Raw genomic sequence first — 20,241 nt, 5'->3', positions numbered from 1 at the left:
CTGTCTTAGAAAGAGTGCCTATAAGATAGAACAAAAAGAGATTAAAATAGAATACCTAACCAAGATTTGGATATGTTTATTGATGTATTCAAGAAACATTCACCAACCACCTCCTACATGCCCATCCTACTCTCCTACTCCAATTTTTTGCTTCTATGCACCATGACAGAGTGCCAATAAGCAGAGCAAAAATAAACAAATTAGGTTCTTCCTGATTCTTCCCCATGAACCAACAGTATTAGGTGATTTGACAATTTTGCCACTGTGACAGTATAAAAAAAATTATATGAGTGAAGAAGATAGTTGAATTCCCACCATAAGATCCTTTCTTAAATATATGCAGAGACAATATCCAAGTATGCAGACTGTGTGCTAGGAACCAACCATAACTGTTAATCCCTTCCAAAAAAACTGAGTCTAGTTTGTGATTCCTGAGTTCTTACAGAGCCATTCTCCACATCTGAGGATGTTAGGTACTTCATGCTAATTGACCATTAGGAAAGGTCTGGTTTCCAAGATAGCCCTTGTGGTCTAGAATCACCAAAGACGATTAAGGAATCTGGCTTCTAAGCCTGCTCATTTTACTTGGTTCCTAGAAGTGGGTATTGCTACAGAGGGCTAGGTATTGCCAACCTGAAAGACTGTGGCAAATTTCCCATGGGACCTTTGCTGTTTGTAGGCAAAACAATGGAAAGCACTTGGTGAACCTGCTGTAACCACATGCTATTTACCTAATATTTCCTTCCATTGCAGAGCAAACTCTGGTATAGGAAAGTAGTGGAAAATTATTGTACCACAAGAAATTATGAAAATAAGTGCTTTGGAGTAATACGGGAACACTTTAATTAACTGATGCAGAGCAAACTCAGTAGAACAATGAATATGATGACCTCAGTATTCATGACAGGGAAGAGAACTTTGAAAGACCTCAGAACTTGGACTAAAATGGTGACAAACCATGTCTTCAAAAAACCAATTAGGAAATATTACCTGCTGCTTGCTGGAAGAGTGATGATGGACTTGAAAAGATTAAGAATGATTCTGTATTACTTACTGATCTATTTAAAATTAATTGGTTTCATCCTGTAACTGCTTTTGTCCTATAATTACTTAAGTCATTGTGATTTGCCTCTGAAATGATTTCAGAATTCAGCTGGCCTGTAATGGGTTAATTTTAGAAAATCAGATTCCCCAGCTAATCACTGATATATTCTTGCCTTGGAGATATTAGCTGCCTTGGGGAATATGTGGGAAAGCAAGGGAGTGGGGCATGAGTTCTCTACATCATGAAGTTATCTACCAAGAATTTCCAAAAATCTGGGCCACTAACTTGCACTTGCACTCAAATAATAAGCATTTCTTATTCTCATGAGAAAGCATGAGTAGTCATTGTTAGCTCTAATTACCAACCTTCACACCAATCATGTTGTTCCCTGTGCCTCAGCTCTGTAACCAATCATGTTGTCCTGAAGTCTATGACATCATCTACCCTATTTTGGTTTTTTGTTTTATACACCCCAAAATCTATTTAAAAAAACTGTTATCTTGCTCAGGAACTTTAACACTAATAGGAGTAATCCACTGATTAATTTAGTGACCTGCAGCATACCCTGCTAATAAATGTCATCTTGCTCAGAGAGTTGTGTCAGTTTATCTTTTTGTTCAGTTTCAGACATGACGCACTAGGAGCACAGAATGACACAACATTCTCTAACAAGGTTGAACTGTTTATTCCTATTCCTTGAGTCCACATATCACTTAAAAGGAGGAGAGGTAGCTAAGTGGATGGTGACAGGCATGTGGGAAGGAAAGAGCAACAACAAAGTAGGTTCAGAATGCAAAAAAGACAAAGAGGAATTCTAAGTTTACTTGTATATATGCTACATTCTTTTAAAGACTAAACTGTCTTGAAATGTTTGCATTTATGAATGCCTATTCAGCTGGAAACAATTCATCTTAAATGTTACTTTTTTCCTGAAATGTTCTTATTACTCCCAAACCTAAACTCATTTTACTTTCCTTCTCAATCTAATAAGAATGATAGAACATACTGAGATACTGTTCAGCTGAAGAAGAAACTGAGTATAACACTCATTTATGGGTCTATCATCCACCACTTTCTTTTTGACTGACCACAAGAAAAAGTAATGACTTAATTAAACAAAAATTTGTGGAGTTCTGAGTGAATTTTTCAATGCCTATTACTTTAACTTTCCCTCTCAAGAGAGGACTTGGCATCCAACTTCACTCAAAAAAGAAAGGCTGTCTCTGTGGGCTCCCTTTTCTTTTCACTTCTATAATTCACAACTCCTCAATATCTCCTGCCATTGTCATTTCAACAATTTCTGAGAAAGGTTGTCCTTCTTTTCTCCAGTTACATCAATTCCATCTCTCCTACTTCAACCCTAAGCTTTCCCTGGTGAAAAACTCCCTTTTAACTTTTGATCTTTTTAATCTATGGACTTTACCCTTTCTCTCAATAATTGGTGCAGACCTGTCCAATCCTATAAAATTTTCCATTTGAACCTGACATCCTTTAAAGGTATCATATTATACCTCCTCCATTTCCCAATAATGTCTCAGGAAAAAAATATTCTTCAATCCATTTCCTCTCCTCCTAATCACATCTTAACCTATTATAATCTTGTTTCTGATCCCATCAGTCCACAGGAGATGTTCTCTACAAAGTTATCAATAATTTGTTAATTTGTAAATGATATTTTCATAATCTTCATTTAAATTCCTCTGGGATAAGGATTGTAACAGACTTTGTATTTGTATCATTAGCACCTTGGAAAGTATCTGGAAAAAAGTCTATGCTAAATAAATGCTGATTGATTGATTGATTCTTGGCCTCTATCAAGCACATGACAAGGTAGAATACCAACTCCTCATGAGTTTTCATGACATGCAGATACTAGTACTATCCTACCTGTCTGACCTTTTCTCTTCAGCCTCCTTTGCCAGATCGTGATCCCTGTGCAGTGTTCTAATCCTACACATGTCTTGTCCTGGGTCCTCTCCTCTCTTCTTTATCTTTTTTTCCAAAATTTTTTTTTCAATTTTCAAAAATCACTCCATTAGTTTAAAATTTTCTCTCCTCTCTCCCCCAAGATGGAACACAATCCCATATGGACTCTACACATACATTCTTAATAAACACATTTTCACATTAGTCATGTTGCCTAGAAGAATTAAAACAAATTGGGGAAAGCAAGAGAAAAACACAACAAAACCAGACATAACAAAAGAAAAAACAGTGTGCTTCATTCTGTGTTCTGACGACATAGTTCTTTCTCCAGATGGGAATACCATTTTATGTCATGAGTCCTTTAGGTTACATTGTCATTAATTTCTCTATTCAGATGAATCTCACCTCAATATATTCACCTCTGAACTCCAATACACAGACCACTAATAGTGGGACATTTATACATAAATGTCCAAAAGGTATTTCAAACTCAACAAGTTCAAAAGAGCACTCATATCATCTGCAACATTCAATTTAAAAAACATTATTTCCATAATTTCTTATTTCTGTTCAGGAACCCTCTCTTCTGTCACTTACCGTGGTTTTGAATGCTTGAATTAATCTCAATTCTTCTCTCTATCTTCCCTTAAACAACCAGTCAGTTGCCAAATCTTGCCAGTTCTATATCCACAACATACATCACATAGATTCTTATGCCCATTAACACAGACACCTCCCTAACTCAATTTTGTGTCTTCTACAATGAGGCCACTGCAAAAGATTCCTAACTTAAAGTGCATTTTCTATCCCCTCTAAACTGGCCTCTAAAAACCCACAAAAATGATCTTTCTAAAGAACCTGGCTGACCATATCATGTGATTACTCAAGCCTTGAATACATATCTTATTGACTTGAGGACAAAATAATTCTTCTGCTTGATTTTTTGTGCTCCAATGCCATGTAAATCCAATCTTCCTCTTCAGATTTATTTCACTTTATTCTCAGGGATGTTTATACTCCAGGTCAAGTGGCCTGCCTATTCTCCATACCCAGAATTCTACTCTGATCTCTGTCCATTTGCACAAGCCATCCTCCATGCTTCACCATCTCATCTTCTTAGCATTTCAAGTTTCCTTTGTTTCTCAACTAGTAGATCACTACTTAAAGGAAACCTAGTTTCTAAAACTTCCTTCCTCCATGACTTATCTTGTATTTACAAATCTCTGTAAATATTTCATCCCTTCATCTCCAATAGGATGTAAACTCCCTGACTTTAAGGACTGTTTGACATGTCATTCTTTCTATCCCCAGTGGCTAGGACAGGACCCTCTGTACAGTGTGCACATCAAAATATTAGTTGAATGGAAGGCAACAATGCACATTTGAAAATCTCACATCTCATTCATGTTGGTATCATAATCAAAATAATCACACAGCATGAATATTAATAACTCAATATGAAATTTTAAATTTCTCAAATTACTTTCTTCCCACAATTTTTGGAAGATATTATTATGCTAATTTTACAGATGAAGTAACTAAGGATCACAGGGTGCAGTCACATAACTATGATCACAGTTAGAGTCATTAAGATTCAGATGTGTGACTCAAACACAGTTCTCCTCACTTCAAGTTCAAATCTCTTTCCATTACATCAACCAACAAATATATCTGTGAAATTCCTCACCCAAATCCTCGATTTGAGAAGTGGAGGGAAAGTAATACTGAAACAAATGTACTTACAAAAAGACTTTTACCTAAGTTTTCCTTACCATGTCATGTATGAGCATATACTTACTGCTTGTTTTGATGTTCCAGGATATATATGACCTGTGAGAAATCAGAATTTTACTTATTACCATGCTATAATGATGCTCAATGTATTACCTCATTTCCAAATCTTTAACAATATACGGCCCTATAAGGGATCAGAAACAAGACTAAAATCAGAAATGAATCTTACTCATTGAGAGAGAGAGAGAGAGATAAAGCCTTATACAAAACTGAAATCAATGTAATGTTTGGCATGTCAAGAGAAATAGACAGGCTTCCCTGAAATGAGCTACAAATCAATAATTAGGTCTAAGTATTTTAAATTAAAACCAAGTGTACCCATTGATGCAAGAAGATGATAACTTTAGGCTCCAGTTATTATGTTTGCATAGTAACACCATATTTATGTTGAGTTTCATAATATTTGTGATTAAACTCTTGGGCACTTTAGGACCAAATGTAGTCACCATAATTAAAATGTCTTTTGAAATCCACTAGGATTGAGAAAATTATAAACATGCCAATAAATTGCTTGAGAAGTTCTCTAAATTCTCAAGGGGCTTCATTATTTTTTCTGCATCTATGTTTATCTAAGATTTTGGAAAAGTAAAAAAAACCAAGATTTAATAGCAGTATAGCTAATCTAGTCTGATATGTTATCAAGGCTCTCAAAAATTGCTCTGGGATCAAGATGTGGCAATTGTGCTTGTGACTGTGTTCACTAACTATGAAACTTGGTCCTCATCACTTCACCAGATTCATTTTGGTCAGGCCATAACACATAATGATTATACATATATAAAACTGAAGCTGAAAGACCAACTCTGAAACTCAGCTTAGTAGAAACTGCACAAAGGTACTGACCATAGTGAAGACAGTCATCCATGTGTAAAGTCAGTATTGACAATCTTTTCAAGGCTGCTGATAAAATTTCACTGGAATATAAGAGCACAAATAATACATGACACAAAAATTTTTCATAGGACAGTTGATGTATGCTGTGAGTCACCTGAGGGCCATGAAATCTCATAATGCTCTCTATATTCTGTTCAGTCATAAATTCTTCCCTTACCCATATGAGAAGGAAACTATGGCATGCCTCACTTAATTTGCCCATAATATTCCCATTTATATCTTATAGGGGTTACTTTGCTGGAACTGAGGAGAGGACTCTGTTGCTTTGCCCAGACTTTGATCTGGGTCACAATCCTGGGTAGCAGTCCCGAGGCAAAGAGAAGCAGCAGCACACTAGAGCAGGGACTCTTGTCACAGTTATAGAGCTTATGGCTACACTGGAGCTTATGGCTACACTGGAGCAGGGACTCTTGTCACAGTTATAGAGCAGAAAAGAATACTTGTAGTCAATCATAAAGGAAAGCACAGACCAGGAGGATAGTAAGCACCTATACTTAGATCATACCACATTGGAAGAAATGAAAAATTATACATCCCTAGAAGTACATCTGAAAAGAGCAGCTTTTCAAAATCCCTTAAGCTTGGGATAGTGCATCCCCCACCCTGGGAGGCAGAACCTTACTTTAACAAAGAGTTAAAAATCAAAAATGAGCACACAACAGAAAAAATTCTGACCATAGAAAGTCACTGTGGTGACAAGGAAGATCAAAACACACTCAGAAGACAACAAAGTCAAAATTCCTACAAGCAAAGACTTATAGAAAAATATGAATTGGTCTCAGGCCACAGAAGAGCTCAAAAAGAATTTTAAAGATCAAGAAAGGAAGGCAGAGGAAAAATTTGCAAGAGAAATGAGAACGATGCAAGAAAATCATGACAAAGGAGTCAATAGCTTGGTAAAGTAGGCACAAAAGAATATTGAAGAAAACAACACCTTTAAAAAACAGAAACAGCCAAATAGTAAACGTAGCATAAAAACTCAATGAGGAGAATGCCTTGAAAAGCATAATTGGCTAAATGGAAAAAGATATAAAAAATTCGCTGAAGAAAAGAAATCTTTAAAAAGGAGAATCGGTCAAATGGAAAAGGAGGTACAAAAACTCACTGAAAAAAAATTCCGTAAAAATCAGAATTGAGCAAGTAGAAGCCAATGGCTTTATGAGACATCAAGAGGCAATAAAAAAAACCAAAAGAAAGAAAAATAGAATTCAGTGTGCAATGTCCCATTTGAAAAACAACTTACCTAAAAATGAATCCAGGAGAGATCATTTAAGAATTATTGATCTACCTGAAAGTCATGATGGAAGAAAAGAGTCTGGACAGCATCTTTTAAGAAATTATCAAGGAAAAATGCCATGATATTCTAGAACCAGAGTGGAAAATAAAGATTGAAAGAATCCACTAATCACCTCCTGAAACCTATCCCAAAATGAAAACTCCCAGAAATATTACAGCCAAATTCCAGAGATCCCAGGTTAAGAAGATATTGCAAGTAGCCAGAGAGAAACAATTCAAGTATCATGGATCCACCATCAGGAACAAAACAAACTTAAGCAGCTTCTATATTAAAGGATCAGTGATATTGAAGGGTAGAGTGGGTTATTTTCTTGGGTAAAGGAGATAAAATTACAACCAAGAATCACCTATCTAGCAAAACTGAGTATAATCCTTAAGGGCAAAAAACATATATACTCAATGAAACAAAGGACTTTCAGGTATTCCTTATGAAAATATCAGAGCTAAATAAAAATCTGCATTTCAAATACAAGACTCAAGAGAAGCATAAAAGGTAAACAGGAAAGGAATACCATAAGAGACTTAATAACAATTAAACTGTTTATTTTCCTTCCAGTTATTTTCCCTGAATTTCCTGAAGACAATTCACATTCTACTTTTTGCAATAAGTTTTTGCTCTCTAAACAACAGTAGCTTCCACTCTAAGATTGCAATTCATCAATTCTATAATTTTGTATGCACCTAGTTGTTTACATGGTGTGTTTCTCTAAATGCAATGTGAGCTATTGAAAGGCAGGGATTTTTTTTTTTTGCTTTTTTTTTGTATTCCAAGTTATAGCACAGAGTTGCCATATAGTAAGCCCCTAACATCCTTGTTGAAAAGGGGAGTATGGGAAGATGGCAGAATAAGTCAGAAAATTTCAAGCTCTCAAGATTTTACTCCACAAAAGATGTAAAATAGAGCCTCTGGGCAAACATAGAGCAGTGAAACAAATAAAAGTAAGGGCAGAATAGGAGTTCTCTTGGGACAATCTGAGAATACCTGAAGACATATCCCAGGATAAGATTTCCTCCCTGTGAAGAGTAAACACCTCCATGGTAGATCCACTTTAAGAATTAGTGGCAAGCTGCTTAAACAACAAGCAGAAAGCCCTGGGGTTAGTTGGTTTGAGAGGCTGCCTCTGCCCAGTCACAAGAACTTTTATCCCCAGGATAGTGACAGGAGTTGGACATCTGGCCTGGGGAAGGCTGCTGAGAAAGAATGCCAAACCCTGTGGGGAGCTCTGGGGCAAGAAGCAACCAGCACACATTCAGTGAGTGCAGAAGCAGTAGAGCAGAAAGGCCATGACTGTAAGCAATTGCAGGAGGCTGGAGATCTTGATTTCAGGGACAGAGGGGAGAAGTAAAGAGAATTAGAGGCCAGAAGCACCATCCCTCATGTCCCAAAACTAGAAGTGATTATCAAAACTAAATTATGACAAAAAAAAGTGCAGAAGAGAAAGAATCCAGCCACAGAGAGTTACTATGGGAATGGAGAAGATAGGGATTTGTCTTCAGAAGAGGATACTGAAGTAAAGAAACCCTCTTCTACTCCAAAGTATAATGTCAAATGATCACCTGCCCAAAAGAATTCATTGAAGGATTTTTAAAAGACTTTGAAAATCAGATGAGAGAGATGGAGGAAAAGTTACAAAGAAAAATAAGAATAATACAAGAAAAATAAGAAGGTAATGAAAGGAAAGTCAAACCAATGAGAAAAGGAGATACAGAATCTTAAGGAAGAAAATGATTCCTTGAGAATCAGAATTGGGCAAAGGGAAGTCAATGAAGTTATAAGAGAAGAAGAAATAAAGGAAATATAAAGAATGAAAAATGGAAGAAAATGTGAAACATTTCATAAGAAGAACAACGGATCTAGAGAACAGATCAAGAAGAGAAAACATAAGAATAGACTACCTGAAATCTCTGATTGAGAAAGGAACCTTGATACAATAATACAAGAAATCATTAAAGAAAATTGTCCTGAAGCACTAGAACAAGAAGGGAAAATAAAAATAGAAAAAATCCACTGATCACCACCTGAAAGAGAACCTACAAAGAAAATTCACAGAAATATTATAATTTAATTCTGAAACCTACAGATCAAGGATAAAATATTACTATCCACAAGACAAAATACATTTGATGGCGCTATAGTTAGAATCACACAAGACCTAGTGTTGGCAGCACTAAAAGATCATAGGTCTTGGAACACTCTATATAGAAGAGAAAAAGAACTAAATCTCCAGTCGAAAATATCATACCTAGAAAAGCTAAGCATAATTCTGTATAGAAAAAACGAACATGTGATTAACTGTCAGACTTTCAGGACTCTGTTAAAAAAAACCTGGAAGCCTAGGAGGGAGCAGAGTCAAGATGGCACAGTAGGAAGACAGATCTGTAGAAGCTCCCCCACATAGCCCATAAAATACCTGTAAAAAATGACTCTAAGCAAGTTTTAGAGCAGTAGAAGGCACAAAACAACAGAATGAAAGAGATTTCCAGGCCAATAGAGCCTGGAAGGCTGACAGGAAAGGTCTATTACACCAGGCATGGAGCACAGCACAGCCCAGCATGGGCCACGCAGTGCAGCAGGGACAGGACTCAGAAGAGGCTTTAAGGTGCCTCCAAAAGCAGCAGTTTCCAAATTGCTCAACCCACAAATGCCACAGACAACATCAAGGTTAGCGAGAAAGTTTTCATCCAGGAGAAGGGAATGTGGTCTGGACCACCAGCAGCAGCCATGGCAGCAGCAGTGTCCTTTATTGCGGTCTTTCACCTAAAGTCCCTGGGGTAATTGAGAAGCTGTCTGAACCTCAGCCCTGAGCCAGGACCTAGGGTGAGGAGGAGGAGTGCTGGCATAGTGGAGCTGTAGGCAGCTGTGGAGAGGGAATTCTACTCCCGGATTCTGGGCAGAAAATTTTTGGTTGCTCCCAGACCAGTGTGCAAGCCAGGAGAGAAGTAAACTCCTCTCCCTTCATTGTGCTGCCTTGGAGGAACTGAGAACTTACAGGTCCCCAAAGTATATCCTGCTCTAGACAAAGGACTCAAAAGTCAAGTAACCAGCTGGGGAAATGACCACAAAAGGGGGGGAAAAGACTATAGAAGGTTATTTTCTTGGTGAACAGATATTTTCTTTTCTTTTTTTATTATTATTTTGTTTATTTTCAGTGTTCTACAATCACTTCCATATGACTTAGATTTTTTTTCCTCCCTCCCCCTCTTCCCCCTACCTTCCCCACTCCCTTTGCGAAACAGCATACAATTTTATGTAGGTTTTCCACATACATTCCTATTAAATACATTTTCACCTAAGTCATATTACATAGAATTAAAATGGTGGGAGAAATCGTAAAATAAACCAAAACATAATACAAAAGAAAATGATCTGCAATATTCTGCAATTGAATTCCATAGTTCTTTCTCTGGAAGTGAAATGCATTTTTCCTTAAAAGACCATTGGGAGTTTTTTAAGTCCTTGCAATGCAATGAAGTTCTAAGTCTACCAGAAAAAAATCCTCGCACACTGTGGTTGTTGCTGTGTACAAAGTTCTCCTGGTTCTGCTCCTTTCGCTCAGCATCAGATCATATAAGTCTTTCCAGGCCTCACTGAAGTCTTCCTCTTCATCATTTCTTATAGCACAATAGTATTCCATTACATTCTTACACCACAATTTATTCAGCTGTTCCTCAATTGATGGGCATCCCCTTGATTTCCAGTTTATGGCCACCACAAAGAGTGCTGCTATAAATATTTTGGTACTTGTGGAACTCTTTCCCATTTTTATGATCTCTTAGAAATACAGTCCTAGAAGCAGTATTATTGGGTCAAAGGGTATGCACATTTTTGTGGTCTTTTTGGCATAGTTCCAAATTGCTCTCCAGAACAGTAGGATCAGCTCACAGCTCACATCTTCTCCAAGATTTATCATCTTCTTGTTCTGTCATGTTAGTCAATCTGATAGGTGTGATGTGGTATCTCAGAGTTGTTTAGATTCATATCTCTAATCAACAGTGATTTAGAGCATTTTTTGGTATGACTATAGATATCTTTGATTTCTTGTTCTGAAAACTGTCTAGAACAAGTATTTTCTTAAATCCTTTTTGAAGAGAAAGAACAATGCATACTATCAGAAGAATTTAAGACTTCCAAAACCTCCAAAATGAACATGCAATGGTCTCAGGCCATGGAATAGCTCAAAAAGGATTTTGAAAATCAAGTAAGAGAGGTGGAGGAAAAATTAGGGAGAAAAATGAGAGCAATGCAAGAAAATCATGAAAAGTGAGTCAACAGCTTGCTAAAGGAAACCCAAAAAATGCTGAAGAAAATAGCACCTTTAAAAATAGGCTACCTTGGGGGCAGAGCCAAGATGGCAAGGTAGAAAGACACATAAACTCTAGTGCATCCCCCACAGCCCACAAAATACCTGTAAAAAATGACTCAACAAATTCTAGAGTAGCAGAAGCCACAGAACAACAGAGTGAAAGAGATTTCCAGCCAAAGGTAACCTGGAAGGCCGACGAGAAATTTCTATCCCAGAGGATACTGAGTGGAGAATAGTCCAGCCCTGACCTCCTGGCATGAGGAGGAACAGGACCTGAACAGTCCTCCAGGGAAGAATCCTCTTCAGGGAGGGTCTCAGATCACTCAACCCACAAGCAACAAAGAAAGTTTCAAAAGTCAGTGTGGGAGGGCTTTTCCAGCTGGGAGAGAAGGGATTGGGGTCCTTCAGCACTGGTCCCAGGGGGCAGCAGAGGCAGAGGAAGCAGCAGCAGCAAGCTGTAGCACCTATGGTGGCCCAGGAAGCAGCCTGGGTCCATTGTCCCACCTGCTCAGCTTAAAGCCCCTGGGGGATTTGAGAAGTTGATCTGACTCTCAGCCCTGAGCATGGTCCATGGGGGAGGAAGAGCACTAAGACCCTCCTCTTGACAAAAGATTCAGAAGTCAAGTAACTGGCTAGGAAAATGCCCAAGAAAAGGAAAAATAATAAGACCATAGAAGAGTACTTTCAGATGAGGAAGAACAAGGCATACTGTCAGAGGAAGTAAAGGCTTCTGCACCCAGTACCTCCAAAATGAATATGAAATGGGCTCAGACCATAGAAGAGTTTGAAAAGTGAGTCAGCAGCTTGCTAAAGGAGAACCAAAACAATGCTGAGGAAAATAACACCTTTAAAAATAAGCTAACTCAATTGGAAAAAGAGGTCCAAAAAGCCAATTGGGAGAAAGAGGCCTTAAAAAGCAGAATTAGCCAAATGGAAAAGAAGTTTCAAAAGCTCACTGAAGAAAATAGTTCTTTAAAAATAAGAGTGGAGTTCAGGCAAGCTAACGACTATACGATAAACCAAGAAGTTATGAAACAAAACCAAAATATTGAAAAAATAGAAGATAACGTGAAGCCTCTCATTGGAAAAGCAATTGACCTGGAAAATTGATCCAGGAGAGACAATTTAAAAATTATGGGACTACCTGAAAGTCATGGTCAAAAAAGGAGCCTACACATTAACTTTCATGAAATTATCAAGGAAAACTGTCCTGAGATTCTAGAACCAGAGGGCAAAATAAATATTGAAAGAATCCACCAATCACCTCCTAAAAGAGACCCCAAAAAAAAAATTCCTAGGAATATTGTGGCCAAATTTCAGCGTTCCCAGGTAAAGGAGAAAATATTGCAAGCAGCTAGAAAGAAACAATTCAAGTATTGTGGAAATACAATCAGGATAACACAAGATCTAGCAGCTTCTACATTAAGGGATTGAAGGGCGTGGAATAGGATATTCAAAGGAACTAGGACTAAAACCAAGAATCACCTACCCAGCAAAACTGAGTATAATACTTCAGGGGAAAAATTGGTCTTTCAATGGAATAGAGGACTTCCAAGCATTCTTGATGAAAAGACCAGAGCTGAAAAGAAAGTTTGACTTTCAAACACAAGAATCAAGAGAAGCATGAAGAGGAAAACAGGAAAGAGAAATCATAAAAGACTTTCTAAAGCTGAACTGTTTACATTCTTACATGGAAAGATAATATTTGCATCTCTTGAGATTCTACTCAATATTTGTGTAGTTGGAGGGATTATATACACACACACGTGTGTGTATGAATGTACATATTTGTGTGTGTGTGTGTACATATATAGAGAGAGAGAGACAGAGAACACAGGGTGAGTTGAATGAGAAGGGATGGTATCAAAAATATAAAATTAATGGATGAGAGATGAATATATTGGGAGGAGAAAGGGAGAAATAGAAAGGGGCAAATTATTTCTCATAAAAGAGGCAAGAAATAGCTTTTTCAATGGAGGAGAAAATGGAAGAGGTGAGAGGGAAAAAGTGAAGCTTACTCTCTTCACATTTGACTTAAGGAGAGAATAGCATACTCACTAAATTTGGCATGAAAATCTATCTCGCACTACAGGAAAGTAGAGGAGAAGGGGACAAGTGAGGTGGGGGTATAACAGAAAGGAGGTCAAATGGGAGGAGGAAGTAAATAGAAGTAAACACTTTTAGGGATGGACAAGGTCAAAAGAGAGAATAGAATAAAAGGGGGGCAGGATAGGATAGAGGGAAATATAGTTAGTCTACACAATATGACTATTATGGAAGTCTAAAAGTACACATATGTAGCCTATATTACATTGCTTGTTTTCTCAGTGGGGATGGTGGGGAGGGACGAAGGGAGAAAAGTTGAAACTCAAAGTTTTAGGAATGAACGTTGAGAATTATTTTTGCATACAACTGGGAAATAAGAAATACGGGTAATGGGATATACAAATAAATCTTGCCATACAAAAAAAGAGAGAACATGGGTATAAGGGAACGGAGAAGTGTGATAGAAGTGAGGGCATATTGAGAGAAGGAGTAATCAGAATGCAAGGCATTATGGGGTTGGGGGAGGAGGGAGATGGGGAGAAAATTTGGAACTCAAAATTTTGTGGAAATGAATGTTGAAAAATAAAAATAAATCAATAAACATTAAAAAAAAAACCTGAATTCAATAGAAGATTTGACATACAAGAGCCAAGAGAAATACAAGATAGCATATCAGTGACCAATTACAAGGGATTAAGTAAGGATAGAATGTTTACCTTTTATGTATGGAAAACCTAAAACGTATGTCTAAGATTGTTACTAGTAATTGGGCAGCTTATAAGAAAGACTGGGGTAGACCTGAATAAGATATGACTTCAAAAAGTAAAACCATTCAAGAACAGCTAAAAGAGCAATTATCTTATAGAAATGAGATGCATGAGGAAGAACCAATACAGAGAAATTAGATGGGGGAAGTGGGCTGTTAGTTCTGGAAACCTACTTTCATTTGGGAACGGGTTTAAGAGATGAAAATACTTTTACATCAAGAAGAGTATAAAAGTCTTCTAAATTTAGAAAAAATAAAACTCTAAGGGAAAAGGGAGGGGGGAGAAGATGAAGGAGGGATCTTTAGAGGAGAAGGTGAGGGAATTGGTCATAAGGGGGCTATAGAAAGGTCTTTACATTGAGGGGAATGGGAGGATAAGGGAGGGATTCCTGGAGTGAGGGTAGGTTATGTAATAGGAAAGCAAGGTAGCAGGCAGAAGTAAAGTAGAGCAGTTAGGAGAGATAGGAGAAAAGACATATGCACAAACAAACAAAAAAAAGAATAGGAGTAGAATCTCTTAGGAAAAGCATATGTTTATCTATGTATGTATGTATGTATGTATGTATGTATGTATGTATGTATGTATGTATGTGTGTGTGTGTGTGTGTGTTTTCCTATAGGTATATATCAATACCTGTGTATAAATATATCCATAATCAATTGTATTCTTCTAGTAGCAGGTAGGGGATAGGAAAGGGGAAAAAAGAACAAAGTAAAAAATGTACAGCAGAGAGCAAAAGAAAACCTGTAAGGAAGCAAAGAAAAGAGAGACAGCTTTCAACATAACATAACAGTCTTTAATATACAGACTTTCTTGAAATGATAAGTTATTGCTATATATTCTCAATCCTCTCCTAAGTTCTGCTGTGCGCATAGCATGTTTTTTCTTTTTCTTTTATATTTAAGTTTACAATGTTTCTTTTTTCTCAGGTATTTAAGTTTTGGTATTCGTCTAAAACTTAAAAAGAGAAAAAAATCCTTGCTGACTGGTGACCAACTTGATTATCCCTCCTCTGGATGCTCTCCAAATTTTCAATATTTTCTTAAATGAGGAGGTCATAATTGAAAATATTTTTCCATAACTGGTTTTATTGAGGAAGAATCCAGTGGAACTATCACCCTCTTAATTTTTAAATAATCTTTTATTTTTTCCAGTTGTAGATAAAAATTTTAACATTTGTATATATTTTTTCCGAATTAACTGGCAGAGATAGGCAAGTAAACCATTTCATACATGTGAGAAAGCCAGTGTAAAGACACAGAAGATGGAGTGTCATGAGTGGGAAAAGCTAAATAGCTCAGTGAAGATAGATTGAACACTGCGTGAATGGAAGTCAGATTGAAAGGTAAGAAGGAGCAAGATTGTGGAGATTTTTATTTTTTAATGATTCCTTATTGATATCTTTTGTTTTAACATAACCTAAATTTCTTCTACTATCTCTCCCGCCTTCCTTCACAAAGAGTTGTCCCAAAGAAAAAAGAATACATTTTATAGGCATATTATGCCACAGAGCTGGTCATTGATTAAAAGAAATTCCCTTCATAGATAAAAGTATTTACAGGATCACTTTTGTGGTAAGAAAGAACTAGAAACAAAGCAGATCACCCATGTTTAAAGAAAGGAGAAACAATTTTTTATGAACATACCAAATAATACCGTGCAGCAAAAGTATAATTAATATAGAAACACAGGAATTATGTACATAATCTGATACAGTAATGATAGTAGAGCTAAGAAAACACATAATGAATTTTGTTGCTCAGACATTATAATCATATCTGACCATTTGGATTTTTCTTGAAAGGATACTGGAATGGTTTGTCATTTCCTTCCAGTTCATTCCATAGATGAGGAATTGAGACAAAGAGAATTAAGCAACTTGCCCTTCCAAAACCCAACTAGTATCACTTAATCATAACCATTACATCAATAAAATATTAGATCCTTAAAGAAAGGAAATTTTTCATTTTTGTACTTGCATCCATGAAACTGAATATAGTGCCTAAGACATGGAATGTACTTACATATTGTATTGAGTTGAATTCATGAAAAAAGGTGTTTCCTACTCATCAGTTTCTTCATTGCCCCTTTTACTTCATTGTTCCTTAGACTGTAGATCAAGGGGTTCAACATGGGGATCATTATAGTATAGAAAATAGACACCACTTTATTCTCATCTGTAGAGTAGCTAGATTTAGGCATCATATAAGTGAATATGACGGTCCCATAGAAGAGAGTGACTGCTGTGAGGTGGGAGGTGCAAGTTGAGAAAGCTTTAAATCTCCCTGCAGTGGAGCTTATCTTCAGGACAGAAAAGAAGATGTATATATAAGAGATTAGGATAATTAGCACTGTGATTATAATTATTGATCCTGCAGAGGCAGGAGGAAGAATTTCAGCAAGATCATTTTGGTAGCTGGAAAGTTTCAAGAGTGGTGAATAATCACAGAAAAAGTGATTGATCTTATTGGATCCACAGAAGGACAGATTCAATAAGTAACCAGAAAAGATCCAAGCATTCACACAACCACCTATGTAGGATGTGATGAATAATAGAGTGCAGACCCTAGTAGACATGTGGGTGAAGTAGAGTAGGGGGCTACAGATGGCCACATACCGATCATAAGCCATCACAGCCAGTAGGAAGCACTCGGCTGTTCCAAAGGTGGATGCAAAATAAAATTGGGCCACACAGCCTCCCAGAGGGATTGAAATCTTGTCCACAAGGAAGATGATAAGTAGGAGAGGTGTGACAGTTGAAGAATAACCAACATCCACAAAAGCCAAGTGACTGAGGAAAAGGTACATTGGAGTGTGAAGTTGGGAACTTTTTCTGATCAATATGATTATGCTAAGGTTACCAACTAAGGTGACAGCATAGATACCTAGAAATATCACAAAGAGAATGACACAAAGGATTTGGTCATCTGTTAATCCCAAAATAATGAATTCAGTCGCAGCAGTGCAGTTATTGCCAGACATCTCTCTTGGAAAGGATGGCTGTTAGAAGAAAAGGAAAATAAAGTAGAATGTTAACATTAGAATAAGGATTAAGATTTAGATGTATCTATTGATATATTTAGGAAATACTAATTGACCACCTCCTCCATAGCCATCTTACTGTCTTGCTTCCAAACTTTACTTCTATGCACTATGGCAGGATGCCCACAAGAAAGCAGTGATGAACAAATGTGTTTCCTCCTAATTTTTCCCTGCTAATCAACTTGTCAATTTCATCATTTTGATAGTGAAAAAAGCCTACAAAAGTAAAAAAAAAATTCTTTAACTTACACCATAGGATCCTGTCTTAAATATATACATAAACTATATCCAAATGTGTAAATTCTGTTTTGCTGAGTTTACACCATTCTTAATCCCTTCCAAAGAAAAAGAATCTGCTTTTCAATCCCTGACCTCTCAAAGGATAATGGTCCAGAATTGAAGATGTTATTCATTTCATGCTAATTGACTATGGGTAAAGTCCTAATTTCCAAGATGACCCTTGTGCTGTAAAAAATCACAAGGAATGGAAAATCTGCATTCTAAGTCACCTTATGTTTTTTCACTGATAGAACTTGGTAATGCTGCAAGGGCCTGTCATTAGGTGAGATATTGTAAGCCTGAAAGAATGTGGGAAATTTCCCATGGGAACATCTGTCCTTTCTCATGTCACATTCAACCTCAAACCTGAAGTCACATCTCTATAATGACTTATTTCTGTTCAGGACTCCACCATTCTTCTAGGTATAATGGTTTGTAATCCTGGAATTAATCTCTGCTCTTCTCTCTATCTTCCCTTCCCCAACCAGTTATTTATCAAATCTTGCCACTTCATATCACATATACATTTATGTCCACTCACACAGCTGCCTCCCTAACTCAGATTTGCATCTCCTCTCACTTGGAGTATTGCAAAAGCCTCTTAATTAAAAGTTCAGTCTCTACATCTTATAGACTAACCTCTAAAAACCTACAAAATGATCTTCCTAAAGCACAGACTGACCACATCAGTTAATTACTCAAGCCTTGAACAGATATCTCATTGACTTAAGGACAAAATAACAATTCCTTAGCTTGATATTTATACTCCTATGCTTTGTGAATCCAGTCTTCCTATTCAGATTTATTTCACTTTACTCTCATGCATTTTTATATTCCAGTTCAACTGGTGTGGCTATTCCCCAGACCCAGATTTCTACCCCCATCTCTGTCCCCCTGCACAGGCCATGCTCCATGCTCCAAATGCCCTACTTCATCTCTGCTGAAGTTTCCTTTGTGTCACAGCTAGTGGGTCACCACTCATAGGAAAGCTAGTCTCCAAAACTCTGTACCTTCTCAACTTATCCTGTATTTACTAATCTCTGCAAATATTTCACCCCTTCCTATCCAATAGAATGTAAGCATTTCATTCTTTTTCTCCCCAGTGGCTAGGACAGGACATCCTACATAGTATGCACATCAAAATATTAGTTGAATGGAACGCACTTTTGAAAATCTCAAGATTCATTCATGTTGTTACCATAATCAAAATAATCACATAGTAGGAATATTAAAAACTCACTATCAAAATTTAAGTTTCTTAAATTACTTTCCTCTAAAATTTTTGGAAGATATTGTTATGTTAATTTTACAAATGATGTAACTAAGGATCACAGAGTTGCAGTCATTTAATCACAATCATAGAGAGAGCCAGTAAGACTCAGATGTAAGACTCAAACTCAGTTCTCTTAACTTCAAGTCCAATTCTCTTTCCATTGCATCAACCAACAAATATATCCATGAAATTGTTCAATTACTCAAGGTCTCAATTTGAGAAGTGGAGGGAAAGTTATAAAGAAAGCAAACGCCCCCAAGGATTTTTCCCTAAATGTGTCTTACCTAACTACATTTCACCTTGTACTTACTGCTTATAGTGAAGTTTCAGGGTAGATGATGACACCTATGAGAGATCAGAATTTTATTTGCTAACTCACTTCCAAATCTTTAACATTATATGGCACTGTAAGGACCCAAAAACAACAAGACCAAAATCAGGAATGAATCTTACTCACTGGAAAAGAGAGAGACAGAGACAGGAAGACAGAAAGAGAGAGAGAGAGAGAGAGAGAGAGAGAGAGAGAGAGAGAGAGAGAGAGAGAGAGAGAGAGAGAGAGAGAGACAGAGAGAGAGAGAGAAAGAGAGAGATGAATTAAAGCCATATATAAAACTGAAATAAATGTTTAGTATGTAAAGAGAAATAGATAGGCTTCCCTGAAATGTCCTACAAGTCAATAATCAGAGCTAAGAATTTTTATAGTAAAATCAAGAACATCAGTGGTACCCATTGATGCAAGTAGATGATTACATTGGGTTACAGTTTTCATGTTTGCATAGTAGCACCATATTTATGTTGAGTTTCATAACATTTGGGACGTAAACCCTTGGGCACATTAGCATCAAGTGTAGCCAACATCATTAAAATTCATTTTGGGATTCCGTTTGGGATTTGAATCCATTTTGAAATACATTTGGATTGAGAAAATTACCGGTACAACAATGAGTTGGGTGAGAAGTTCTCTGAATTCTCAGGAGGCTTCATTAATTTTTGTTTATCTATATTTTTCCAGGATTTTTAAAAGTTTAAAAAAACCAAGAAATCACCATAGCCAAACTAGTATTGTCTGCCATCAAGCTCTCAGAAATTGTTCTGGGATCAACATGTGGCAATTGTGAGTGTGAACATGTTCGCTAACTGTGAAAACTGGTCCTCATCACCTCACCAGATTCATTTTGGTCAGACCATGACACATATTGATTACGCATATACAAAACTGAAGCTGAAAGACCAACTATAAAACTAGCTTAATAGAAACTGCAGATCCTGGAACAAAGGTACTATCCATAGTGATGACAATTATCCATGTGTAAAGGAATTATTGACAACCTTTTCAAAGTTCCTGATAAAATTTTGCTGAAATATAAGAATGTGTATAATACATGACACAAAAATTTTCCATAGGATGGTTGACATATACTGTGAGTCAGCTGAGGGTCAGGAAATCCCATAATACTCTCTATATTTTGTTTGGTCATAAATTCTTCCCTTATTCATATATCTGAAAAAGAATCTATTCCATGTCTCACTTAATTTGCTTATGAGATCACCTTTTATGTATAATTCATGTACACA

At 36.8% G+C, this 20,241-nt stretch overlaps 1 protein-coding gene across 1 annotated transcript; it reads right to left on the bottom strand.

Annotated features, from left to right (window-relative positions):
- Positions 1-16,115: 16,115 nt before the first annotated feature.
- On the bottom strand, positions 16,116-17,054 carry LOC140512854 (olfactory receptor 5P80-like). Its single transcript, XM_072622223.1, has one exon. It carries the CDS (start codon positions 17,052-17,054, stop codon positions 16,116-16,118), a length of 939 nt encoding a protein of 312 aa, XP_072478324.1.
- Positions 17,055-20,241: the final 3,187 nt, after the last annotated feature.

Source organism: Notamacropus eugenii, chromosome 6, assembly GCF_028372415.1.
Source record: "Notamacropus eugenii isolate mMacEug1 chromosome 6, mMacEug1.pri_v2, whole genome shotgun sequence".
Classification (NCBI taxonomy): Eukaryota; Metazoa; Chordata; class Mammalia; order Diprotodontia; family Macropodidae; genus Notamacropus; species Notamacropus eugenii.
This window is presented reverse-complemented; position numbering and strand designations above follow the sequence as displayed.

What these genes read in the sequence shown, in the direction of transcription:
- LOC140512854 (XM_072622223.1), bottom strand. Translation starts at nt 17,054, where the DNA reads ATGTCTGGCAATAACTGCACTGCTGCGACTGAATTCATTATTTTGGGA.